General features: G+C 33.1%; 4 protein-coding genes and 2 non-coding genes across 8 annotated transcripts; 3 read left to right on the top strand and 3 right to left on the bottom strand.

Moving 5' to 3' along the window:
* Window positions 1–12: 12 nt before the first annotated feature.
* LOC21407583 lies at window positions 13–2398 on the top strand. 3 transcript variants are annotated; one of them, XM_024164360.1, is made up of 3 exons: window positions 13–114; window positions 1100–1468; window positions 1563–2398. In XM_024164360.1, exons 2-3 carry the CDS (start codon window positions 1127–1129, stop codon window positions 2181–2183), a joined length of 963 nt encoding a protein of 320 aa, XP_024020128.1. In that variant the 5' UTR covers window positions 13–114; window positions 1100–1126; the 3' UTR covers window positions 2184–2398. The 3 variants fall into 3 exon arrangements, with proteins under 3 accessions (XP_024020128.1, XP_024020127.1, XP_010094565.1); XM_024164359.1 differs by having other exon boundaries at window positions 13–118; XM_010096263.2 differs by having other exon boundaries at window positions 13–118; window positions 1118–1468; window positions 1563–2397.
* On the top strand, window positions 557–619 carry LOC112091250. The gene has a single exon (XR_002902059.1). It is a non-coding gene; the product is annotated as a small nucleolar RNA snoR101 (small nucleolar RNA).
* A 574-nt stretch (window positions 2399–2972) lies between the features above and the next one.
* LOC21407582 (transport and Golgi organization 2 homolog) lies at window positions 2973–5657 on the bottom strand. The gene is made up of 5 exons (XM_024164368.1): window positions 5572–5657; window positions 5241–5427; window positions 4415–4621; window positions 3525–3716; window positions 2973–3253 (listed from the first exon to the last, which is right to left on the bottom strand). Exons 1-5 carry the CDS (start codon window positions 5652–5654, stop codon window positions 3113–3115), a joined length of 810 nt encoding a protein of 269 aa, XP_024020136.1. The 5' UTR covers window positions 5655–5657; the 3' UTR covers window positions 2973–3112.
* An 8048-nt stretch (window positions 5658–13705) lies between these two features.
* LOC21407581 lies at window positions 13706–18388 on the top strand. The gene is made up of 9 exons (XM_010096261.2): window positions 13706–14187; window positions 14866–14911; window positions 15009–15087; window positions 15182–15227; window positions 15322–15420; window positions 16309–16377; window positions 16472–16823; window positions 16953–17101; window positions 17309–18388. Exons 1-9 carry the CDS (start codon window positions 13810–13812, stop codon window positions 18173–18175), a joined length of 2085 nt encoding a protein of 694 aa, XP_010094563.1. The 5' UTR covers window positions 13706–13809; the 3' UTR covers window positions 18176–18388.
* A 181-nt stretch (window positions 18389–18569) lies between these two features.
* TRNAA-AGC lies at window positions 18570–18642 on the bottom strand. Its single transcript has one exon. It is a non-coding gene; the product is annotated as a tRNA-Ala (tRNA).
* A 3699-nt stretch (window positions 18643–22341) lies between these two features.
* LOC21407580 (glycosyltransferase family 92 protein RCOM_0530710) lies at window positions 22342–24418 on the bottom strand. The gene has a single exon (XM_010096260.2). It carries the CDS (start codon window positions 24383–24385, stop codon window positions 22481–22483), a length of 1905 nt encoding a protein of 634 aa, XP_010094562.1. The 5' UTR covers window positions 24386–24418; the 3' UTR covers window positions 22342–22480.
* Window positions 24419–27327: the final 2909 nt, after the last annotated feature.

Here is a 27327-nt window from a genome sequence, read left to right as displayed (position 1 = left end):
CTTTCCCTTCCGTCCAAATTTCCCCCAAATTATTCTTTGTCGCATTGAATTAGGGTTTTTCAATCCTCTGTCTGATCGACAATCTCACGCTCGCCAACCACCTCATTTTCGTTTGTATGTACGTACAATTCATAGTTCTTCTCTTTTCTTTTTGGGGGATTTTGTTGGATTTTCATTTCATTTATGATCAAACACATTGGTAGGATATTAAATCTCATGAATTCCGAAGCTGATTTTGGGCATTTCCATTTTCTGAATTGTGCTTGTAAACAAACTAAATCCATATTACCGTTCCATAGAAAAGTATTTTTTTTTTATAAATAATTTTTCAAGCGACATTATTGAATCGGTGAAATTATGGCTTCAATTTGCTTGTTTGATTCATTCACGGCAGCTAATTTCGTTTCCAAAAGAAGAAGGAAAAAAAAAAAACATTTCAAATGACCCTTTCCTCGTTACTTCCATAGACTGAGTTTAGCATCCTTTTGTTTTGTTTTTTGTTTTTGTTTTCGTTTTTGTTGTCGTTTTTTTTGGGTGCAAAGGTAGTGCAGATGATGGCTTACACTTGATCTCTGAACTTCAGGTAAGTTCAAATGTTGACCGGTTATTGACTGATGCTCTAATCTTTGCACCCCTTTTTGTTTGGCTGTTGTGTTATGTGTATTCACTACTAAACTAATGTAACCGAATTTGCATTTTTTTTTTAAATGTTTGTTTGTTCCCCTCGTAATGCTGGTCTTAACATTGGATAGTTTTAGAGAAAGGAGAAGTTAAAACATTCATAACAGTATCTTCAACTTATATTAAGTAAGAACATTTTTAGGACTCATTCAGTTCGTTGATTCGAGTTTTTAATTTGAACTGTGACTTTATGTGAGAGCTTTTAACTGTAATAAAACTGGAATTAAAAACTCGAATCGGTAAAATGAACGGGCCTTTGTTTACTATCTTAATCAGGTATTTAAACAGATGGTATTTATTGAGGCACTTTTCTTGCCATATAGATTTACTTACCCTTTTGATTAGTGAAGGGGTTAACAAGTTTTTTCATGATTCAATAGTTGGTGGTTTTTAGCACAATTATTCATCTAGTCTCTAGTGTTATGTACATTTGCAGGCAATATAAATGGGAAACAAATCAAAGAATTCTGCTGATGATAAGAGGTTCAATGTAAAATGGACGGAACATTGGGATACCGTCTTCGTTGACGCTCTTGTGCACCAACAAAGCATGGGAAACAGGGTTGATAAGGTTTTCACTACTGCGGCTTATAATAACATCGTGACAGAACTGCGCGATAAACTTGGCGAGCCGTTTCAGAAAGATCACTTGAAAAATCGTATGAAAACTCTTAAACATCATTTGAAGGAGTGTCACTACCTTTTTGGTGGTATTAGTGACTTTACATGGAGTCCAGAGACAAAATTGTGGACTGCGGAGCCTGAAGTGTGGAAAGATCTAATTCAGGTTGATTATCTTGTGAGTAACCTTGATTATATGATGGCGTATGTATATGTATTGCAACTAATATCTATTTTTGTTTGGACTCTTTGTCATATAGGCGAGACCCGATGCAAGAAAATGGATGTTTACACCCATACCGAACTATGATAAGTTATTGCTGCTTTTTGCAAATGAAACTGGTGACAGTTTTGCTATGTCAAAGGATGAAGGAAATCCAAGGTTTAACTGGAGGAGTGGCAGCGATTTGAATTGTGCTGCCGATCATGTCATGTCGCAAAACGATGTGACTCTTACATTGGAGGACTTAAACGGTACAAATGACGGAAATGATCTGCTGCCAACTTCAGCAGAAGCAAATTCTCAAATTGATATTCAGCCACCTTCTCAGTCTGCTACTTCTTCCAAAGGCAAGAAAAGAAAGGCTACTAGGAATTTTGACTTTGAGAGAGAGCTTTCGAGCGTAAGGGATGCAATCAAAGATGTCGCCGCAGCAATTAGGGAGGGAAATGCCATAGCAGAGAGGAGTCGGCCCCATGTTTATTCAGAGCAGGAAGTGTTCAGAGAACTCGTTAACATAGGCATTGAAAAGCAGTTGCGGTTTAGGGCTTACACCTTCCTAATTGCGAATGCTAGAAGGGTTCGAGCCTTCTTTGGATGCCCGGTCGGGGAGCGCAAGGAATTCCTGTTGCAGATGATGTATAGTCCTCAGGACTGTTGACTGACTTCATATAGTTGCAGATAGATAAGCTGGTGAAGGTTTTCAAATGTAAATGAAGGATTGATCTTCTATGATTGCAGATGGTTCTTTTTGTTGTTTGGAAATCAATTAAATTGATAAAAGCAATAGATTAACATTCAATGTAAACTTTGTGCTACTTAATCTTAAAAACAATACTGGGGCTTTTATTTGATGATAAGAAAAGCTAGTATTATTATTTCTGTCACTCTTTTTGTCACACTTTGCGTTGATTATTTGACATGTGTACTCCACTAATATAATATGTTATTATTTAAATAGAAAATAAAATGAAACAGTAAAATCTATGTGCGTGTTTAGAATCGTTTTTTAAAATGATTTTTACGTATTTCGAGAAGTAAAAAATGAAAATGAAAACGAAACGACGTTTGTTTAGCAAATGTTTTAAAAACGAAAATAATAAGAATGATTTTTGTGAATAAATTAAAAAATAGTTAAAAATTATTTTCACTTTTCTATTTTCATTTTTTAGTATTTATTAATAATATTATAATATATTAATTTAATAAACACGATTTTATTTTTTTATTATACTCAAAATAATCTCTTAAAAAATTAGCTAAATATAATTTTAGAATCGATCTCAAAATATTTTTCAAAATAATTTTATTTTTACTTTTTATTAGAAATAAAATTATTTTAAAATTAATTCTAAACGCACTTTATGTGTCAAATGATGAATACATGACAAAGAGAGAGAGACGGATGTTAATATTTCTCTTTGATGATTATTTTGTCAACTGCCTCAACTGCCAAGCTTTATTGCACATGCACATAAATTATGAACCAACCAAGCCACCCAAAAGATATTCACACACACATATAAGGAGCAATCTTGAACTTGATTGCACAAGACCTCGGAAAAAAAAATGTAATTATTCTTGTTGGTTTCACTGTGAGTTGAGCTTCTGAATCTGGTAATTGACAGTTTTTTCTTTCCAGGTGTCTTTGTCAAGAGTTGTCTCATAAAAGTTTACATCTCCATTTGTTTTTACAGTCAAAGCAGCACTACTTCTAGTCCCATAAAGACCCTGCACATAGTAAATATAATTAATTATAGTGGAAAATCTTCAATTCCCATGGTTACAACTTACAAGCCACAACATCAATCAACCAAACTTATGATGTTATTCCCTTAAAAAAGGTAATGTCATAGAATATTTAATGAAACTGTTTTAGTCAATTCAGTTGGTTCAATAAAAGAAAGTCAAATCAACTGGAAATAAAAAATATTTTTTAATTTTTATTTTATTTAAACACTCCTAAAATAAACAATAATTATGTGTCATTTAAAATGCTTACCAGTGGGGTGTCGACTTGAACAAATATAGAGCTGAGGTTGAACTCCCAATCAATAGCACATATATGAGGCAATTCACTCTGTTCAGCTTTAACTTTGTCCCTCATCAGTTTCTCAATCATTTCTTTTGCAGGGATTTCACTTCCACCGTATCCACGAAGCTCTTCCTTGAAAGTTTGTTCCAAGCGCTCGGCCTGCATCAGAAACGACATCAATGTTAAAAACGACAATAACCAATAAACAACATCAGCCTAAAACGACATCAATATGAAACGATGAAAACATAAAAGGGTGGCACAGCAGAAAACGAACGATAATCCAACGACAACAGCAACGAAACGACATCACTGTTAAGAGAGAGAGAGAGAGAGAAAAACACAAATACGACATCAACCCAAAACTTCAAAACGATTACCTCGTCAGAGATGACATATGAAGATCACATTAACACGAGAGAGTGATAAATAAAAACGACAATTAAACTAAAAAGTACATCGGACTCAAAAAATGCAAAACAACATGAACGTTAAAAAATGACAAGATATACAAACGACACCAATCTAGAAAAAACAAAAACAGCAATAATTTATCTGTTCTCATCAATGGTGGTGGGTGAGGCACAAGAAGAGACATGGGAGGAAAATAGTGGGTGACCAGGCATCGCGGATCATATTAACTTTTCTTTTTAGAAAAATAATAATAATGATAATGAAACTTGTTTTCTAAAAGTTCTTGTGGACTTTTGAAAATAAAAAAATAAAGTCTGAATGCTAGAAATATTTGAGTTATGTAGACCAATGTTAGTTTGTATCCAATTCATGGATGATTTCATCACTATAAATAAAATAAAAAATAAAAAAAATGAAGACAAGTGTGTAAGATGATATAGAACCTTATGCCAAGGAGAGTCGAGCTTGGCGTTGGAAATGACATGAATGCCCGGAGAAACCTCTTGAACGACAATGGGCTCTCCTTTGGGCCGGTTTGAGACGTAAACCATGGTCTTTGAACAAATGTCTGCCAATATCAAGTTAAACCCGTTATATTGATGCCCTTCCTTCACCAGCTGTTGAGCAAATTCTCTGGGACTCTTTTTGCTCTGTCACCATTTCGCATCGCCAAAAAAGAAAAAAAAGAAAAAAAAACCCACTAAAAGAATGCCCGAAAAACACTTGAATTAATAATTAGATAATTTACATTATCAGATCATAATCATATGATAAGTAAAAATACATGCAATTTAAGAAACATTAAAAAATATTTAATACCGTGCAAATGCGTAATAATGTAATATCAAATTATATTTATTTTATCACTAAGAGTCGTGGTGTAATAATGTAATATCAAATGATATTTATCTTATCACTGAGGGTCGTGGTGTAATGATAATGACACTTTTTATTAAGTCTTTTTGTTCATTCCCCTAGAATTTAATATTCTGCACCCAACACTCGGTGATACTGTCATGTCTCTTATAATAAATTAAATAGACTTCTGTAGGTCTTATGATGGAGGAAAGTGAAAACTAGTTAAATAGTTATTACGAGACCAATTCATGATCTTTCTACACATTCGGCGGTCCTAAAATTGCTTTACTTGGTAGTTCCAAAATTACTTTTTAGTTAAAGGAATTAGGAGATCATTTTCTGAGTAGGAAAAAAAAATGACATTTATCTTATATAAAAAATCTCCAAAATGATATAATAATGATTATTTACTTGTAAGAAAAGAAGAGGAAGGTCTCCACGGGTTCTGGCCTCAGGAAGGGAATGAAGTTCCAAGACATTAGTGAGTAAAGCCACACGTCCTCCTCTTGAACAACCCAACCATGTTCCTCCACCCACTTCATCTCTTCCTCCTAATGTCTCACCATCTTCCCACCACCACCCCACTTCCTTTGTTGCCCTTCATTTTCAAAACCCAATTTAAATTAGTTCCAAAAATAAAATTTTTAAAAAATAAAAATGAAAATGATTCCAAAAAATAAAATTTTTAAAACATAAAAATGAAAACGAACATATTTAATATTTGTAAAATAATGTAGCTTGCCTGTTGTGATACTCGTCTCTGTTTTGCAGCATGAAAAGAGGGTAGAGAGGGTGCGCTTGCCATACAAACACTGCTATACACATTTTGAAGAGGTTAGTTTTTTGGATATATAATCTTTTTATTTGCGTTTTTAAGAATATATATATATATATATAATATTTTACACGATATGTATGAGATTGGCAATTCTGGCATTTTATAAGCTTGGAAACCGGGGCATCAATGTATAACTTCTGCTGGTATTATAAAATACAGGTGGCCAAAGCCCTGGCAAGACACTTGTCAACAAAAGTCAAAAGAAGATGAAGCGGTCCCACGTACGAATTAACTATTAATAATATATTATATTATTAAGAATATCCAATATTTTCTTTTGAAAGTGTAATAATGTACAATTTTTTTTTTTTTTTTTAGGAAATAATGTACAACATAAATATTGCTCTTTTTATTCTAATGATTGATGTTTCTCACTTGATAGAAAAGAAAGGAACATGATTAAACCTTTTTTTTTATTATTTTTTGAAATGTTCATAGCGTAACCTATAATCTTAATTCTTAACGTAAGAAATTAGAATTTGATGACTTTAAAACAAGTCTCGTGTATTTTGTTGGCAATTCGGCATATACAGGACTTGTTTGGTTATATTTTTGAGTTATAGTAATTTGAGTGTAGATCTTGAGTTGAGTTTGAAGAGTCAAAACTTAAATTTGTATTTAGATAGTATTTTAATAAAAATTCAATGGTGATGAAAATTTTTAATAGGGTATATGGATAGGATTTTATTCGTCTCTTTGTTGTGAACGCATATAAATAATTATCTCAATCGAAATCAAAACGAAAAAGTTACGTTTTTAAGAATAAAAAAAATATTGTTCATTAACTTGAGTTTGAATTTAAGATCTTAGTTGGAGGGAAACTTGAATTCAAATTTTAACCTCAAATTCAAATTTTACAAACGAATATGAACTTAAAAAAAATTGTAATTTGAGTTCAAATATTATTATGTAATAGTTGTCTTTATGTGGTCACCTCTTGCCCACTAAATTGCTTAACTAAGCTTAAATTATTACTCGGTCATAAATCTCAATCAATAAATTCTAATTAATTGTTTTCATTACGATTGGTGAGTCCTTTATTGTGGTTTACACATAAATATATACATATATGTATGTATATACGTATGTGTTCGTTATATACATATTCTGCTGATATTATCGTATGGAATTATTTATTCATTATTAATAGGCGGTGCGCCGCTGGTTTAACGTACATTTTTCTCGCAGAATTAAGACACGTGATGAAAAGAGATTGTCAAAAATATTTCATTTGAGAAAATAAAAGTAATCTGATAGAATTTGCTTTGCGTTATCTGTAAAAAAACACATGTTACTGGATGATTCGTTTAAGATTGCTGAGTTTTAAGATTGTATTTTATTTTATTGTTTAAAGTGCTTTTAGGATTTCAAACGCAATCTTGAAATGGGAGTTGTCTATTCTAGCTTTAGATCAGTTAAAAGAGGGATAACAACAAATGTCTTGCCAATATCAAAAAACAGATCAAAGAATAATTTGTTTCAGAAAAGAAAAAAACATATATTTTAACATGGAATGTCAGAAAATCAAAGCACTTCGTGGCTTCTCGCTCTCTGAGTCAATAAATTATTAAAAGGTGGGTTAAAAATAATTTTTATATTTTAACATAGAATTTCGACATATAACGAAAATACATCCACTCATTATTACTTCAGTTTAATTTTACTTGAGATTAAACATGTGTTAGCTGGACCAACAATTAGACATTCTTTACATGGAAGATGAGCTAATTGTTTAGTATTTGATGTATTTGGTGCGTTTAGAACTCGTTTTAAAATGATTTTATTTTTTGTATAAAAATAAAAATGAAAACGTTTTCAATCTCAGATAGAAATTATTTTTAAAAATACATTTGATAGTTTTATCAAGAGATTATTTTCAGTATAAAAAAATACATTAATGTCTCTCTCTCTTTCTCTCTGCTCAAGAGAGGAGAAAATAAAAATAAAAAATGAAAAACGACTTTTTTATTTATCTCTCATTTTACACTAAACTAAAAAATCGTTTATTTCTCCCTCATTTCGTTGATTAAAAAAACTGAAAATATATACGATAGTAAGGCAAATCTTAATCTAACTCCAAATAATTTAAACTAAAGACTTGTCTTGAACTAAGGACTTATCCCCTAATCTAATTCAAACTTATAATTAAAATAATTCAAACTTTAAAAACAAAAGATAATTATTTATTTTCTTCATACTTAGGCTCCAGCTGCAAGGAGTTGCTCCAATTGTTATATAATATTGGGATCTGGCTCAGTTGAATAAAGCCACTTAAAACCATCAGTGCAGCCCATCGTCGCATCAATCAGAATAAATTCGCCTCTATAGTGTACATATCAATAACAACAAAGGTTTTTAACGATGAAATTTTTAGAGATGGGTTTTAATTATTTAGCTAGAACTCCCCGTATGACAAAATTTTGTTGTTTAATGACGTATTTCGAATTATGAGTTTTAATAATTTAGCGACCATAATTTTTTGTTTCACTTTTAATGACAATAAGTTTTTATGGTCATGAGAATTTTTAGTGACAACAAATATTATCGCTAAATTTTTTTTTTCTTGTAGTATATTGCGGATATTTCTCCTCATATCTAACAAGGAAGCTCATTTTCATAGGAATTTTGCCCAACACATAATCAACCTAGAATAAATGAAACAAATACAACGAACTTAACAAAACGAATTATAGTTGTTTGGGACAAAGGAAAACACACATGAGATCTAACAAATTTGCGAATATCATGTGGGGTGAAGGATCTTCCGCTGCAGAATATCTTTTCTGCTCAAGATGAAGCATGTAATCAGCTATAAAGAGCAGCAAAAAATGCAGAAGCAACAGGATGCTGTAACATTCCTTTCACTCACACATATAAGACCACCTGAATTGCAAAAAATGGGGTTGAAAAGAGGAAACAGAAAATAAAGCAGAACACAAAAAGGATTCAACTCGAAATACTGAAAGGCTACTTAATAAAATGTGCAGCATCGGAGTCAGTTTTTTACTTCAGTGGGGACATACACTAATTTTTTTTTAATAAATTATCTTAATGAGATATATAAGAAAATATATTTATTTTAATGGGAATATATATTATTTCAGTAAGAGTATAAGTGTAAAATTTTTAAATTTTTAAAATAATTTTTTTTTAAAAAAAAATTTGAATAGGGATAACTGGCACCGCTCATCTTCAAGTGGCTCCGTCAGTGCTAGTGATCATATGCTTGATGCATCTTATTATTCCCCTCTTCTTGTACATTTCTCCCTTTCCTTTTTAACTTTTTTTATTGATGACTCGGTGTCAACCTATTATAGTTTATGATGTTGAAGAAAGAGTCTAGAAGCGATTTGCTACTTTGGCAAATATACATCTCTACATGTTACCTCCCTCTATCTCCCCTCATCAAGTTCATTTTTGAAAGTCAGCAGGCTTGCAAAATATTGTTTTTCTTAAATTTTTTTTTTTTTTTTTGAGTAGTTAAGAAGAAGATTACTCTTTATGATTTCTGTGGCAGTTAGAAAATCTGGTAGAAGGCCGCATATAATAGCCTTTCCAGTCTCTTTGTACTTCGAGAGGCCAATAACATTTTATGTGCCATTGGCATTAAGGAAGCTTGTTCTAGAAAATAAAATTTGTGCCAAAAGAAAAATACATACTAAACAAATGGAAGACATAAATGCCAGAAATCATGTACATTAGTTATGAGGATTATATCTAAAGAAAGACCATTAAGAAGAGAACAATTAAAACTCTGTCTTGAGCTTAACATAAGAAAATAAGTTGGTTCAATAAGCTGGCAAACTTTCATTGGAAGAGGAATACAGTCAAGTTTGCAATTTAATTGGGATACAGTCTAAGTTTGTATTGATTCGAATATTTTGATATGAACAGAAAAATTCAAACTATGTGGTTTAGACTGTAGTCAGAATTAACGTTTAAATGTGCAATTAAAGTTTAAATCTGAACGGTGAATAAAATTTAAATTTGCATTTGGTTGGTAACAAAAATAGATAGAATGTGTATATTCTTACAGTTTAAAAATAATTTGAACTGTTGAATTTGAGGAGACATAAACTCTAAGTTTGACAATTTATTTCAATTTAAACGAAGAATATAATTCAAATTATATGTTTATTAAACATAAGTTTAAATTATGCCCATTGTTTGTACAAAATTAAATTGAGTTAAACTGGTGAAATAAATAGAGACAAGAAAACGGGTTGTGAGAAGAGGAGAATCAAAAAAGGATAATGATGATAATGTCAAATAAGAAGAAGAAAAAGGGTCGTCCTTCTCCTTTATATCTCTTAAAACACTCTCTCAGTGAACTTTTTAGGTTGTATGGATAATACTAATCGGGCACCACTTTGATTATATATTTAACGTATTTGCATACACATAGATGGAGCCAATCAATAGTTAGTAGGAGTTCAAGCCCCTACTGAACTACTTTTAAAAAAAAAAAAAATTAAAACTCTATTTATTTTACTGATTCGAATTTTATTACAGTAAAAAATTATTAAAAACAATCACATTTAATTTTTTTATTACAGTAAAAAACTCTCATATAAAATCATAACTTAAATTAAAAATTTAAATCAGTGAATTAAATATATCATAAATGTATACATAAAAATAGGGCTTAATGTGCTGAGATGTGAGTTTCAATAGTCAATAGTCGTGGGGCCCAGACTAGTTTAGCCTTCCTAATCAATAGTCAGTCTCATAGGCCAACCTTCAAGGAGCACGGTAAAACTGAAAATTATAGCTCTGAATTTCGAGAACCCTCCGATCAAAAATTTTTTATTAACGGGTTGTTTAATTGGGAGATTCATCTTCTGATTTGAATTATAATTTATAATTTATTATAATATTTTTTCTCATAAAAAATACACATAAATTAAGAATAATTTTAATCTTATGATTTTAATTCATGAATCAAACGTCTCCGAACTTTAAAAAGAAAAAAAATAATAAGAAAAAGAAGAAGAAGTGATGGTCTCAATAAGGGTTGCGAAGAAAAAGAACGCTTTGCTCCTTTCATTATAATTTGGCTATTTTCTTTCAAGGGGAAAAAGTAAAAGCAAACTACAAATGTATCAAATTGTCTTTAACTATAACATATCTATCTTGCATAATTCATAAATAAGAATTACGAAAGAAAAGAATTTGTGAATTCTTACATAAGCAAAGTGTAAAAAGAGTGATTATATATAGATACACGCACCAGATTATGTATATTTAATTATGAAATTCAACCTACGTTAAATTGGATCTATCAATATTCAAAATTATTAAAAATAATTTACTCACTCTCATCGAATTAACTGTGACAGTTTCACCTTAATTGTGTATGTAGATTATCAATCACATCACATGATATATATATATATATATATATATATATATTACGATTGCAATAGAAAATCACTACAGTGAGTACAAGTAGTGCTCTATTATAGACACTCAGTTGAGCAAAAAAAATTTACGTAGCTAACTATATATTAAATAAAATTTGATTAAAAAAATTTCTTTAATAATTGTACACAAATTTTACTTCGTTTGGATGTTTGTATTCATTTGCAAATAATTGTGATCGAATGAGAAAAAAAAGCGGTTCACTTTCATTTGAATTATTTTCGTCGTTTAGATTTGATGTGCTTTGTATATCTGTCGCTTTTTCCGTGGATGTGTATTGCATATCTGCCTTTTTTTCTGTGGATGTTTTTTCATGTTTTGGTTGCTTAATGTTATTGTCGTATCTTCAGTTTATGAATGTTGTTTTATTTATGTTTTTTATTTTTTATTTTTTTTTGTAGTCTCTCAATATAATGCCATTTATAAATTTTTTTCTTCGGCCGTTTTTAGTTGTTGTTTTATTCTTTATTTTTGTGGTCGTTTATGTAAACTGTTGTTTCTTTAGTGTATGTTGTTTTCCAATCTGATATATTTTTCGCAAATCATTCTCGTTTGTTTGTTTGTTTTTTTTTAAATTATTGTTCACGTCTGGTCGTTTTGTTAGTTTCTATGTCGCTTCTCTGTTCGAGGATTTCTTAGCAAACGTTCGTTGTTTTTTTTTTCTTCATTGGTCGTTTTTGTGATTTTTTTTTTGGAAGGGGTCGTTTTTGAGACTTTCATTGTTACTGTTATTGTCTTATCGTCAGTTTATTGCGCTTATCAAAGTTGACATCTTTTTAGTCTCTCCATATCATGTCCTTCATCAGGTAGTTTTGTCTTTTGCTTTTGATGGTGTTGTATCTGGTGATTATTAGGGCTTTCCAATAGAGTTATTGTTGTTTCCATAGTCTAATTGATGATGTCGTTTCTACCGTTAATATGCTTACAGCTTCTTGGTTCCTCCCGTTATTGCGTATTTTAGAGACGTTTGGTTCATGGATTAGAATCATTTTTTATTTACGTATATTTTTTGTGAGAGAAACTACTGTAGCGAACTATAAACCATAATTCAAATCATGGTATTAATCCTCTTACCAAACGTCTATAGTAGAGTTTGGTAATTGGAAGAAAAAACAAATGGAACGATCTTGCAAGCACCATATCACAACTTTTTCTCGAATCGTGAATTACAGGCCGTGTTTAAAATTGATCCCGTTTTTATTTTTCACGTTTTTTGAGAAAGAAAAAATAAAAAAAAACGGCGTTTGACGCAATAAAGATAAAAAAAAGAAATGAAAACTATTTTTTAGTTTAGTATAAATAAGAGAAATGAAAAACGATTTTTAGTCATTTTTCATTTTTTATTTTCTTTTTCTCTTCTCTCGAGCAGAGAGAGAGAGAAAGAGAGACGTTAATGAGTTTTTTTATACTGAAAATAATCTCTTGATAAAACTATCAAACACATTTTCAAAAATAATTTATATCTGAGATTGAAAATGTTTTCATTTTCATACAAAAAATAAAATCATTTTAAAACGAGTTTCAAATCCGTCCATAGACTCACAATTTTGAAATAAAGGAAATAAATACCCTAATAATAATATTTGATGAGATTCATGAGAAAAATTATGCGATAGATTCATTTCAAATAAGTTCCAACACACTAGTAATAAATAATGTCTGTAAAATATGATTTCATATTCACATGGAAACTTCTCAAGAGCATTTTTTTTTTTAATATTACTAGAACGATCCATACATTATTAATGAGAGGCGCTAGCATTTTTGAAGAATGTTAGTTCATTACTTTTATAAATCAATAGACCACTTCTATTTAAAAGTCAATACACCTTGAATTTTTACACTCTATGTGGTAAGAAGGAATGAAAAAAAAAAACACATAAAAAAAGAAAATGTAAAGAAAAAAAAGTTAATTTTCTTTTATGTTATTTGGTATGATAGGAGGAAAGAAAATATGCAATAGATTAAATGATTATTTGATCAATTATTTAATATTAAGTTAGCTTTAAAATAAGGGTAATGTCATTTTAGTCATTAATAAGTAGATTTGAGTTTTCCGCCTAACGTTGGAGAGACAAAAATTAATGGCCCCGCAACAACTTTTATCCACCATATTTTTCTTTTCTTTTTTACCGAACAACGCATTAGCGTTTGGTCATTTAAATTTGTTATAATTATGGTCCAATAACTAATGTACGTCAATTACTAGAGGTAATGCCCTTAAATTTTCTCTGATTAGCCAATTGAACCTTGAATTTTTTAAATTTTAGCATTTGGAATCATGGTTGTTCCATTAATTAACCTCCATTATTGCTTGGACTGCAGTTTAGAGATCCAAAATTTCAATACAAGAAGTATATAATGCAACATGTAAATAACAATAAGTTTAAAGTGCATGAATGCAGTTTACCATTAGAATCACAATACTAATTAAATATAAGGATTAAATTAAACTACAATTAAAAAGTTTCAAGGTCAAATAGTATTAATGAGACGGTAAAACTTCGTTTTAGCTTTATTACTTGATAATGAAAATCCTAACAAATTATTAACGAGGCAAGTAAAACAAAAAGAAATATTAAAAAATAGAGCTTGATTGGCTTGGGGGAGAGAGAGAGAGAAACAAAAAAAAAAAGAAAAAAGAAAAAAAGAAAGAAAACAGATAGAAACAAAGAAAGGGGGGTGTTTGAGAAGAGGAGGGTTAAACAGAGGACGACAACGATGACGATAATGGCGAAGAAGAGGAAGAAAAAGGGTCGTCCTTCTCTTTTGGATCTCCAAAAACGCTCTCTCAAACAACAGCAACAATTGCAGAAGCACAATCAAAACCCTAATTCTCCCAATTTCGCATCGAACCCTACCCGAGGATCCGACGCGCCGCCGGAGTTGATTACTGCCGACGACTACGACGACGATGAGCGCAAGGAGAAAAAGCACAAGCTCCTCCTCGGCTTTAATTCGAATTCCGAAGGCATTCACCCACTGACATTGTTCTCATTTGATTCGAACGCGGATGGCGGCGGCGATGATCCTGATGATCCCGATCGCAAGAGGCGCAAGATTGGCGCCGCCGTCGCTCATCATGGATCTAATCAGATGGTGATTATTACTATTATCAAATGCCTAACCGATTTCTCTGAAAGTAAACACCGGAAGTTTTTTTTGGGGGGTTAATTAACAATAAAATGAAAAAAAAAAGACGCAGAATTGATGTTATTGTTGTTGTTTTTTGTTTTTCGGTTTCCCCCAATTTTTGATAATCAAAATCTGAACTTCAATTGCGGGTAGGTTTGCCTTTAGCTTTTAGCCTTTACCTTTTGGGACAATGTTTGTTTAAATGGGATTTAGAACTTTTGGGATTTCGCGCGTAACTTGAACTCGTTGGATCGGGAGCGAGTTGACATGTGTTTGACTCAGTCAAGTTTTGGAGAATATTTATATATTTTTTATCCTAAATTGAGATCTGGGGTAGGTTTCCAGTTTTTTTTTTTTATATACAACATCCCATTTTAAATCCTCAAATTTAATTTTATATTCCCGTTGCTTCTTTAATAATGAGGCCCTTTTGGTTTTGGCACAGCTTTCATGTTTAAAAAAAGCTTCAATTTGTCTTTTCTTTTTAATTAGCTTCAGTTCTATTCCACTTCACCTGTACTTCCTTCTTGATGTTTGAATTATTACTATTATTTTTTTTTCTTGCGAATAAGGACAGAATCTATCTTTTGGTTTTATTTAATTGGTTATTTTCACCATTGATATTGGTCGAAAATTTTGCAGGGGGAAAAGGTTTTGAAAGCGACAGACAATAGTAGTAGTGTACATGGTATCAAACTATCAATCAAGTTCCAGTCTTTGTGGGGAAATTTTCATTCCTTTCTACAGTAATTAAATTTAAGGAAATACCGTTTTTATGTGGACAGGGTTGCAGGTGGACACCGGTCCCACGACACCTTTGCCAGACAAAAAGTTGTTGGTGTTCATCCTTGACAGGCTTCAAAAGTTTGTGCTTTTAGCTTCAAAATCTTTTTTATTCTTCTTTTTTGGCTTACAATTTCAACTGGGTTTTGATTGTTCATTTGTATTTTTCTTGCAGAAAGGACACTTATGGGGTTTTCTCCGAGCCTGTAGATCCAGAAGAGGTGCTTTTATTCAATTCTGATACTTGCTTACCATGTAACTTGTACGGTATTTGAGTTCCATCTCTTAAGTTGATGTTTGAAAACGTTGGTACAGCTTCCTGATTATCATGAAATTATCGAGAACCCAATGGACTTTGGAACTTTGAGGAAGAAACTCGATTCTGGAGCTTATACTAATTTGGAACAGTTCGAGGTTGGTATCCAAAATTTCAATGAACGGCTGAGTTCCATTTCGGTTATAAATTATTGGCATATCACTTTTTGCAGTCTTCAGTAAGATTATTTTATATGTTCGGTTATAAACTATCCAAAATTATTTCGTTTACATTTTTTTTATATGTTCAGCTCCTGTAATGAGGCTTCAATTTTGGTCTGTAGTCCTGTGTCTGAGATCAGTTTTTGTTGAAACGTAACATGAGAAGAAATTTCCACCAGAGAATAGAACTGATTAGAAAGTTAATATCTTGGCGGAAACGTTTCAGACTATCTTTAAACGCAGATGTCAGATGGCAAATGAAATGAGGAGACAAACTCAACGAATTGGAAAAGTCAAGGTGTAACAAACTCCAGTTTTTTGAATTTTTCGAGATAAAACATTTTAGCAAAAAGGGGTTTGACCAGAACAGTATGGGTTTGAACCCTTTACTCAAACAACCCCGTAATTATTTGATTCTGCCCCACATTAGTAGCAACAGGTTTTGAAGAAGAAGAACCAAAAAGATGTACAGCTTTATTAGCTTTGCCTCGTAAGCCATTGACAAAGGGACAAGCTGAGAATCAATTATTGATCAACTCTCTAAGCTAGATTGAAATGTGAATTAGTGACAGACTACTGGTGATTTAGTTACTGAGATGTTCCTGCCTAGGCGATAAGCTAGAAGAGTTCAGGAGTATTGGTCTTTAGGTTTCCCGGATTTGGAAGTTTGCATACGCCTAAATTTTGTTTCACTTTCACGGGGATTTTGTTGTAATTGCATGAACAAGAAGTGAAAAGCTGTATATAATGTTTCTTTTGACAATGTCTTATGTTGACTTATCTGGATTTAGATACCTTTTACAATTCACTATCCAATCTGTGCAGAAAGACGTTTTCCTGATATGTTCAAATGCAATGGAGTATAATTCACCAGATACAACATACTTCCGACAGGTTTTTCCTTGTTCATCATTATTTATTTATTTATTTATTTTGCCTCAAGCTTGGGGAATTTGATCATATCTCTGAGGTTGACTGATCTTTTCAGGCAAGGTCTATGCATGAGCTTGCAAAAAAGGACTTTGAGAATTTGAGGCAAGACAGTGACGATGATGATGAACCTCAGCCAAAACTTGCAAGGAGAGGCAGACCACCGGGGAAGAAGGTTACAAAGCCGATAGAAAGTTCGCCAGTTGACTGTATTCGTCCTGAATCATTTGCAGATGCAACTCTTGCTTCAGGAGGGGGGAACGCCAATGGGTCCAACAGTTATAATTTAAGAAAAGCCCGGAACACTAACATGTGGCGACCTGCTGATGCAGTAAATGGATTCTTTAATAAGTCTCTGAGTGCTGAGACTTGTACTAGCTGGTTGCCAGAATGGGAAAACGAATTTCCTGGTATATAATCATATGGACTAATTTGTTTATCACTCTATATTTTTCACTTAAAACTTTTTATAATTAGCTGTTTCATTCTCTAGTCTTCAGACTCTTTACTTAATAGTGCACATATATCTTGATTGCCAGCTTCAGTGCTGAGAAGTGTGTTGAAGTATGGAAAGAAGCAATTTCCTGTTTATGAGAATAAGCGTGACACATATAGGTTTCCTTCGGCTTTTCGATATGAACCATCAACCTTGGCTACCTTTGAAGGGGAACGGAAACAGTTAGTGGAGGTACGTCTACCTTTTGCTTATATATATGTGTGTGTGTATTCATTAATCCTAAATGGGAAGCTGTAACTAGTTGGTTTGAGTAAGGGTAAGGCGTGAAAATTGAGGACTGCGGAACGACTTTTAGGATGCCATATAGCTAAGACAGACTTTCTCTTAAATGGAATTGCGTTTGTTTAGCTAATCATTCTCTTTTTAAATATAAAACAGGTATATGATTCTTGCTTAGATCATAGTTATGCAAGAAGTGTGGCTCGGTTTGCGGCGGGCCTTGGGCCTGTTGTTTGGAAGACTGCTTTGAAGAAAATTGAAAGTATTTTGCCTATTGAACTCAAGTTTGGTCCTGGATGGACAGGAGAACATGAAGCTTCAAAGAATGAGAAATCGAATGTTTGTGAGGAAGTTATGCCCAACACTGCAGCTAATGATCTTACAAGCAGCAGGCTTCTACCCCAAAGTATTTCTGGCTCAAAATTGGTTGGTGCAGATAAATTCTTTCTGCAAGGTAGAGAAGACACGGAAACAATTAGACATTTAAGTACCCAAAATGAGTCGGCTTCACTCAACAGTAACCTTGGCGGTACGAGGATTGTTACTCCTTTCCAATTTCAGCAGAATTCTGTTGTTCAACCTTGCATCAGTGGTCCAAATAGTGGCCCTGACTCGTATATTCTACCACAAATGGGGTTTTCACTGCCCACCACGTTGCTGGGCAAGTCAAGTCAAGCCGAGCCTTCAGTGTCTTCTCAAATGCTTGGCATGGCTTCAACTAGCAACACCATCATGGCTCCATTACGCACAAATGATATGGATTCAAGTGAACCAAATTTGTTAATAACTGCAAGTAGATCAGACTATGGGAATTTCTTGCCCCAAGGATCGTATGGCCTTGGATCGTCTAGAGCACCGCCATCGGGGTTTGTTGGTGAAGCGTCCTTCCAGGGATGGGCAATGCACCATCAACAGGACACTCATCATCCATTTCCCTCTGACCTGAACAAGAGGTTTAGAGCACCGGGTTCACCAAGTTCTCTTGTGCCGCCAGATTTGGCTTTGCAGCTTAGGATGGGCCTGTAGTAACTTACTTTGCTCGGTCAAGGTGTTGAGCTTCTTGATATAGAAGAGATAACTCTAGTTTCATTTTTCTTTCTTTGTTCTAAAAAAGGAATTTACTTCTAACGATGGTGACTCGCCTAACTTATAAATATGGCCAAATTTAATTTTCAAAAGAAATAGTAAATTACTTTCTTACAATTTGAAGTGTCGTCGGCTTTGGGTTTTGTACAGATTTTATTAGCATACAGGATTTTTAATTCATAATAGCACTTTTTTCCTGGATTAGTGATAGAACTTTTTTTTTTTTTTTGTTAAATCTGAGAATAAGTATAAGTAATGGTACTAAAGTCAAAAGAAACAGAAAAAATATATACAAATAATGTATCAGAAACGCATAGCTAAAAAATTTATGTAATGGAGATGCGGGGTATCGATCCCCGTACCTCTCGCATGCTAAGCGAGCGCTCTACCATCTGAGCTACATCCCCTTTTGACTTTTGTTTTGGTCGTTTCAATGGCATAATGATGAGAGAGCCAAAACCGAGTTCAAAGACATGTTGCACTCCTGTCTGCTGACTCTCAATATGATTCAATTAACTGTTGGACAGATTATACAATTTTCGCTGGTTCCTCCCGAAGCTCAACATGTTACAAATTTAGAGGATGTTTGGTAGAGGGATTCGTTCTCTGATTTGAATCATGATTCATGGTTTGTTATAATATTTTCTCTCACAAAAAATACATGTAAATCGAAAATAATTCGAATCACATGGTTTGAATCTTCCAACCAAACGTCCTCTTACTATTCCTGTCAATTTATCAACAGAAGAGGACGAGGGCAATGCATAAGATACCAAATTGGAGGGCATTTTAGTAAAATTAGTTTAGGTACGATGTTAGGTTATTTTAGGGGTTTGAATGGCCAATTTTTCCCCAAATAATTTATTTTTACAAATCCTGAATTGAAGTTCGTTCTTAGTCGAAGGAGAAAGAAGAGTGACTCTGTGTACTCTAATTGTTGTGCGAGGAAAGGGTTTATTTTTTTTTGGGGTAAAACTCAAAAAAAATTTAAACTCAAATTACAACTTTATTTAAGTTCATATTTGTTTGTAAAATTTGAGTTTTAACTTGAGTTTAAGGCTAAAATATGCGTTCAAATTTCCCCTTTAACTCAAGTTCTTAAACTCAAACTCAAATTAATGAACAATATTTTTTCTATTCTTAAAAATGTGATAACTTTTTTGTTTTAATTCCGATTGAGATGATTTTTTTTCTATGCGTTCACAACAAAAAGACGAATAAAAACCCACCTATATACCTTATAAAAATTTTTCATCACCATTGGGTTTTTATTAAAATACTATTTAAATACAAATTCAAGTTTTGACCCACTCAAACACAAACTCAAATAGACTCTCAATTCAAATCATAACTCAAATGTGAACATCCAAACACTAACTCAAGTTACAAGTTCAACTCAAATTATAACTCAAATTCAACTCAAATCACCATAACTCAAAAATGTAACCGAACAAGCCCTATGAATTTTGAAATCTTAGTTTGAGGTTGAATGTTAATCTCTTGACTAATCACTTCTTCCCAGCTTCTACCTTTGTGCCCAAGCTTGTTAGGGTCTGTTTAGTTTGTTGATTCAAATTTTTAATTTGAATTGAGATGTGACTTTATGTAAGAGTTTTTTACTGTAACAGAAAAGTTATATGTGATTATTTTTCAGAGTTTTTTACTGTAGCAAAACTCGAATCAATAAAATAAACGGGATAAGTAGTGAGAAAGGTTCTTAAATGTATTAGTCTTGATGGCCGCCATCGATGGAGCTCCAAAGCTCATCGTTTTAAAATAAATACCTAATTTGAGAGGGATTAAAAAAAAACCTAATTTGAGAGGTATAAAAACGACAAGCTGCTACATATTAACATGGGTCCACACGGGCAACTTCGTAATTTCGAATTTAACAACCCAACTCTTGTTGCAATGGATGTCACGTGTCTTTTTCCATTAGCAAATTGACAGATAAGGTAAACTTGCATGCGTACTGAAATTTGAGAAGAACGTGAATGTTATAAATTAAAGTTTGAGGGGCACAAGACTTATAATTTAGTTGGGAAAAGTAAAATTTATCCTTAACTTGTTCGTGGACTTGAACTTTCAAATAAGACAAAGATGATGATCATGATCATGATAATGATAATAATAATAATAATAATAATAATAATAATAATAATTATTATTATTATTATTATGTTGAAGGATGAGACTAATTACTTTCTATTGAAGGAACTTTTTGGCGATTTTTCCATGTGTCGAGAAACAAAGGAAAAAGCGTAATTGTTCCTTTCAACTTTATAAATGTTTAATCTCATGGAGGTTTCGTAGTTGAATAGAAGTATGTCCATGCATGATGCGAGGCAGCCAGACACATCAATCACTGGAGAGGCCTTAATACTCGGTTTATTATTTGAATTAATTAATGTACAAGTGAAGATTGGGTCTCAATATATATATATATAACCCAATAGGAACTTGTAAAGAATATATGAATAACATAACCATATATATCTCTAGACCCATCATATATCATTATTCATATACACATATACATACGCATCCGTTCACTTCGCTGATTCGAGTTTAGAATTTGAGTTTTTCTACAGTAAAAAGCTCTCACAAACAATCACATCTAACTTTTTTGCTACAGTAAAAAGTTCTCACATAAAGTCACATCTAAACTCGAATTTTAAACTTGAATCAACGAAATGAAATGCAATTCCTCATTTGGATGGACGTAACATTAACATCATAATTTCATCATGTCGCGGCACTTTGATGCGTTTACTAGTCTAGATATACCTCTTCATCTATTAGATAAATTCTCAAACACACGTTTTTTGAATTAGCCATGTTGGTTGTACTTGCTTCAGTTCGCACTAAGAATATTGTATGTTTGTGCTTGATGAGTATATATAATCACATGATGAGTGAAAAGGACAATCATCAAAAGTATTGCTTGAGAGAGAGATAGATTTTTGACATTTAATTATCTTAAAACCAATAGAACCTGTTAAACTTGGACTTGATCAAAATGCGCGCGTAACAGACTCTATACTATTTCAAACACGTCCTATTGAATTAATCAGCATCATAATGAACCACGTTCCAATTCTCATGAATCTCAATCAAATATTTTTTTATATAAAATACTAAAAAATTTAAATATAAATTGTTTCGTGTCAATATGAGAGCATACGATATATATAGAGCACATTTAAATATAAATTGTTTCGTGTCAATATGAGAGCATACGATATATATATAGAGCACTTTTTTTTTTTGTTTTTTGGCTAATCGAATTATAATATATGGAGATTAGTATGTGTCAAATTAGCACGGGAGGGGAAAAAACATGGTGCTGTCCCGAAAATCAAAATAAAGTAAACAAAACAAAAGACTAACGCAAATAAGATTAGAAGCAAAGTCAATTATCACTTTCCCATCATGATCTATATGTACAGTAGAAAAGGGACATCAAATAACAGTTCAACGAAAAAGGAAAGGGATAATAAAAAAAATTCTTTCCCTCCACATCAAAGAAAGAATATATTATGGTATCTGCAAAAGCGAAAACAGAATACTCACTCTAAAAAAAAAAAAAAAAAAAAAAAAAGTCCTACCTTAAACAGTTAACGCCATTCAAGTAATTAAAGAATAATTAATTTAAACTCCGTGATATAGTGAAGATTTACATCTTTTTAATTTGTATAAAACTGAAGATTTACATCTTTTTAATTTAGATAAAACTGAAGATTTACGTCTTATAATAAACCATAATTATCCATAAATATCTATAATTATATCTTTTGAAAAGAAAAGCCCCATAAAGTCTCTCTATATATATACGAGAGCCTGAAGTATAAGTTTTCCCAAAAAATAAAAAATAAAAACTCATGTCACCAAAGAAAAAAGGATTAAAAAAAATTCTTCCTCTCCTCAACAAAGAAAAGAATAAAGAGCAAAACTATATATCACCACTAGTGATCGCACATCTCATATATCAATTTTTAAAGGAATTAAAAAATCCATGTAATTACTAACCATCTAAATTTTCCAAGAACAAAATTACACAATTGAAAAAGAAAAAAAAAATTGAAATCCTACTTAAAACTGCTTCAAATCCGTCTGTCACTTCTTATGTACCAAAACATGCCCAATATAACAGTCCCTCCCATTAAAACCCCTTCTATATCTAATTAACAACAATCAATTAGTATAATAATAATAATAATAATAAACCTTGATTAATCCTCCTAATTATTCCTCATCACGATCGTCATTCTCCCATGCCATTTTGTAACCGTCGGATGTCCGGGACCCGAACCATTTCCGGGTCAGCAGTTTCAAGCGTTCGTCTCTAACCTCGCAAAACATCTTAGCCCAGCCTTTCGGCTCGACGGCTTCGAACCCTAGCCCCGGTGTCCGGTCCTTGGACTCCGGGTTCACCTTCTCCGTCCAGTCCGCCACGTAGGTCGACACTCTTCTTCGAAACTTGTTCCGAAACTCCGACCACGCCTGGTACTTGTAGTGGTTCACCACGGCTCTTTGCATGCTTATCGTATTGGACCTGTACTTATCGCTGATGAGATGAAAATGGTGAATCACGTTGAGTAAGGAAGGATCCACTGCTTCCAGGAGCAGAATAGACTTGTGTCGTTCTTCAGCCTTTCTTCGACACGTGTACCCCTGGGTCACACCTGCGGTTGGGTGGGTCGGTTGGTTGGAGGGGCCGAAATCGTTGCACTTGATGGAAACTTGACCAATGTTGATCGAACCGTCAGATGGTTTTGAAGGTGGGGCCCGCGGGAGGAGGGATTTCAGCATGTCGTCAGATGGTTTGGAGGAGCTAGTCCACGATGGGGAGTAGATGAATTCATCAACATCGACGTACATCATCCAAGAGCACGAGTCTTTTCCGTAGATCGCGCTGTGGGAGAACCCAGCCTCCTGGGCCTTTGGCCAGACCCAAAACAATGTTGTTACGTTGTAACCCTTGCCGTTTAGCTCCTCAACGACGCTGCTCAGATTGTCGTTGCTATCGTTGTCGTACAATATGAACTTATCGACTCCGATTTTGGAATAGTACGTCACCCATTCCTTGAGGAACTTGCCGGAGTTGTACACCATCGCGAATGCGCACAGTAGAGACTTTGGCTCTGGATTTGCTAGACTGCACCGGCGTATGTATTGCGCCACAGAGGGGACTATCATATTCTCGTACAAAATCTCTAGAGAGACTTTGATTGGTCTGTTGAAATCAAGCGACGTTAGTTCTGGGGGAGCGCACCTGAAGACCTCCTGAGCAGAGCTCGTAACGGCGGTTTTAGTGGCGATGTTATAATTGTTGCCGTCGTCGTAGAAGAAGACGCAGTTCAAGTCACTCGGCGGCCGGTTCCTGCCTTGGCGGTTGTTAACTCCCTTGACGAACAGAACGATGTCGTCTTCGGTCGAAAACGATTCGTAAACCAGAAAAGTCCACCGGTAGAGCTCCAGCAATTGAAATGGTGGGGGAGATTCCTCCTTCTCCGTTGAAGGCTTGGTCAGAACCGGCATGAAGAACGGCCGCAGACTGCGGACGCTGTTCGGCATAGTGCACTTGTACGTCGTCCGATTGTTCATCGGTAAAACCCCGGAGTATCTCGCCTCCGACGTGTCGCCGTTCTGAAAAAGGCAGACGAAGTCGTCGCCTGAGAGCGGCTGCACCGGATGAGAGACGATCACCAAAACCTCCCAGTCAGTGAGGAGAACCGACACGGAGGCGGCGGCGGTACTATTCGAGTCCTTGACGGAGGAGACGTGGCGGACATGGCGGTTGTTGAGTAGATCCGAGTCTTCGTGAATGGCGAGATTGTAGTAGTGATCGGAATTCCCCGATCGGAGATTGGCGGCCGCGGAGGAGGAGAAGAGAAAATCGGTAGCGGTGGTTTGGGAGGAGAAGGCGTGGCGGGAGAGGTGGAGAGACAACAAGAGGAAGAAAGCGATGGCGGCGAAGGTGAGGAAGAGGTTGGGTCGGAGCCTCCGCCGCATGGCGTCGTGGCAGAGGCCTTGCTTGCTGGAATTATGAGAATCCGAAAGACGCAGCAAAGGAGAAGAAGAAGAAGAAGAATGGGTTGTGGGGAGAGAAATAAGGGTGGGGTCTGCAAGTGGCATGATTTGGGCCATTTGATCTTCGTTAAGCCAATTGCGTTGAATATGGCTGCAGCTATTTAATTCTTTTTGAAATGTTTTCTATATTATCTTATTATATATATATAAGTTTTTTTCTTTATTAGATATAGAATAGAATTTGAAGTATAGAACTATAGAGAGATAACAGAGTGATTACAAAGAGAATTATATAAGTGAAAAAAAAGATCATTAAAAGTGGTCAAATAGGAAACGGACTCCCATTAATATTATTACTCTCTTTCCTAATTGGTGGCGGATTCGGATTGTGATTTCATCACAGGAGCCGGGTGGCCTTTATATACATACATACGTACGTACGTACATACATACATACATATATTCTTATTAGGCGGCCCTTTACATGTTTTGTTGTACATCTTTTCTGTCTTGTGTGACGTGTAGACTTCCATGAAGTTTCTATTGCAGTTTTTTCTGTTAAGTCAGAGTTCAGAAATTTTTTCTCTATTTTTTTAAAAAAGTAATTTAAATTTTAAAATTTTTAGTTAATTAACTTTGATCTCTAATAATATAAATGTAGAATACAATCGAAATATCTTTTAAAAAAAAAGATAATCACATGCTCAATGCGAAATTCTTGAACTTTTACAAGAGTAATAATAGTAATAGTAATATAGTAATTACAGAATATGCAAACTATTTTAATTTTTTTAAGGGAACTATTTTAATTTTTTATGGACAACATATGATTTCTTTTTTTTTTTTTTATTGATAAGATATTCTAATTTTCAAGAATATCGAACATAATACTTTGCATATATGTGATGAGAGGATCACTTTCCAGTTTCCATTTAAAATTCGTGTTTGTGATCGAGTCTTTTAGAATTTCGAGAATGTAACTTTTACGTTATATTTTTTTTAATAAATAAGGCACTTTTTTTTTATTTGTATTGCTACTAACATAATACGTTCTATAAAAGTACCAACAAAAAAAAAAAAAAAAAAAAAAAAAAAAACTCATGCAGTATCATGTACAGCCATTGCGTTTGAGAGGGGAGAAAAGTACTGCCACTGGATATTTGATAAAAAGATTCGTTCCCTGATTCGAATAATAATTCATAGTTCGTTACAGTATTTTCTCCCACAAAAAATACACATAAATTGAAAATGGTTTTAATTCATGAACCAAACGGGACAGCTGAGTTAAAAAATGGGAGTTTGCCAGTTTATTACGGCCCAAATTTTCCGTGCTAGACTAAACATATGATTTTACCAAGGTTTACCAGATTTAAGTAGTTTGATAAATATTCTTCTTTTCTACGAAAACGCTTGATTTTTTTTTTTGTTTTTTTTGGTATTTTGAGAAAAAGCTTGGTTATTTTTTCTTATAGGAAAAAAATGCTTGGTTAATGTGCAATTTGGAGAATTTCGTGGTAGGGACCGTACGGTAGATAGGGAATGAAAAATATTACATTAAGATAAAAGATAATTATGAACCATTGATCAACTAGATTAAAAACATATGTTGCGTTAAGAAATATAATAATTTATGAAATTTAATATACTTTCAGTAAGATAAACGATAATTGATCTCTTGTTGGTTCTTAATTTTCTTCAATATATGCCTAGGAAAACAAAATGGTAAGGTGATATTTGACATAGTAAATTCATGTGAGGATAGTTATGAAATGAACATTTCAATCTTACCTTTTCAAGATTTGTTTGCTGATAGAAAATAAACTCTAAAAAAAGTTCCACAAATTATATTAAAGTGTTTACTGTTTACTAATGAGGAATTATACAGGAGCGTAATTCCTCATTTGCTTAAAATCCGGTTAGCTATGATCATTAAGGAAAGAAAAATAACATTTTATATATCTCCTAACTACCATTTTTAAGATGCATATCCAAACATATTATGTCGAGATTAAAAAAGAAAAATGTTATGTCGATATAATTTGTTTTCTGTACATAGTTTTTATTTTCATTTTGTGTTATGTTGATATGTGAGATCACAGGAAAAAAGATAAATAAAAATCTCCAACTGTGAAAGTACAAATTTCCTTATACTTGGTTCACATTTCTGAATAAACTATGTCATATCAGTTAACATTTAAAAGTACTATACACAGTTACACTATGGGTATATTTGGTAAGGATTTTTAGAGTCCAAAATTAATTCTCTAGCTATCTACAGTTAAAATTTGTGTTTAATACAAACCACAAAAAGTGATTCTTAAAGAATTTTTGAAGATTTTATAGTCAAAATCATAAGCAGCCCAAAGACAATTTTAACTTTTAGATTATGCGGTAATCACTTTGAAGTACAATTAATAAAACTTTCATAATACACATAGAATTAATACTTGTATAATTACAATTTACTAAACACTCAGCTGTCTTTTGTAACAACTGTTTTTTTTTTCGGCACAGCTAACAGTAATTTTTTTAAAATCTACAATACTACTAAACTGGCCCTATGTATGTATATATATCATATATGTATGTATAATTTTCGTCGTTTTTTTTTCTAGACTTTGATAATTTGATATTTGTGAAAAGTGATAGAAATATAAGAACTAATTGATTATATAATTCAAGACTTGATGAGCAATTCAGAAACTCTGAGAGTAGAGAAGCAAGGGCCATGGCTTTACAGCTAAACTGTTCCCTTGCGTTGCACAAAGTGTTGTGACTGTTGTCCTTCAAGAGCACACAAAGTTCATTCTTTAACAAAAACTTTATACTATTTTCATTGTATCCTTTAATTGCTCCCAAAGTAAACTCGCGTGTAACTTTATCCATCTTTTTTATTGAATATTATTCCTATCTTTCCTTTGTGCATGATTTTTTATCAAAAAAAAAAAAAAAATTGTAATATTTTTTGAGGGATTATACAAAATGTTAAATATACGAAAGTTGTTAATTAGACAGTCGAGCAAGATACCTAATAGTATTATTTTAGCTGTGCTACTTTT

The sequence above is a fragment of the Morus notabilis genome, unplaced genomic scaffold (assembly GCF_000414095.1).
Source record: "Morus notabilis unplaced genomic scaffold, ASM41409v2 Scaffold314, whole genome shotgun sequence".
NCBI classification, from domain to species: Eukaryota; Viridiplantae; Streptophyta; class Magnoliopsida; order Rosales; family Moraceae; genus Morus; species Morus notabilis.
The sequence above is the reverse complement of the archived record's forward strand: the minus strand, read 5'-3'. Positions and strand labels throughout refer to the sequence as shown.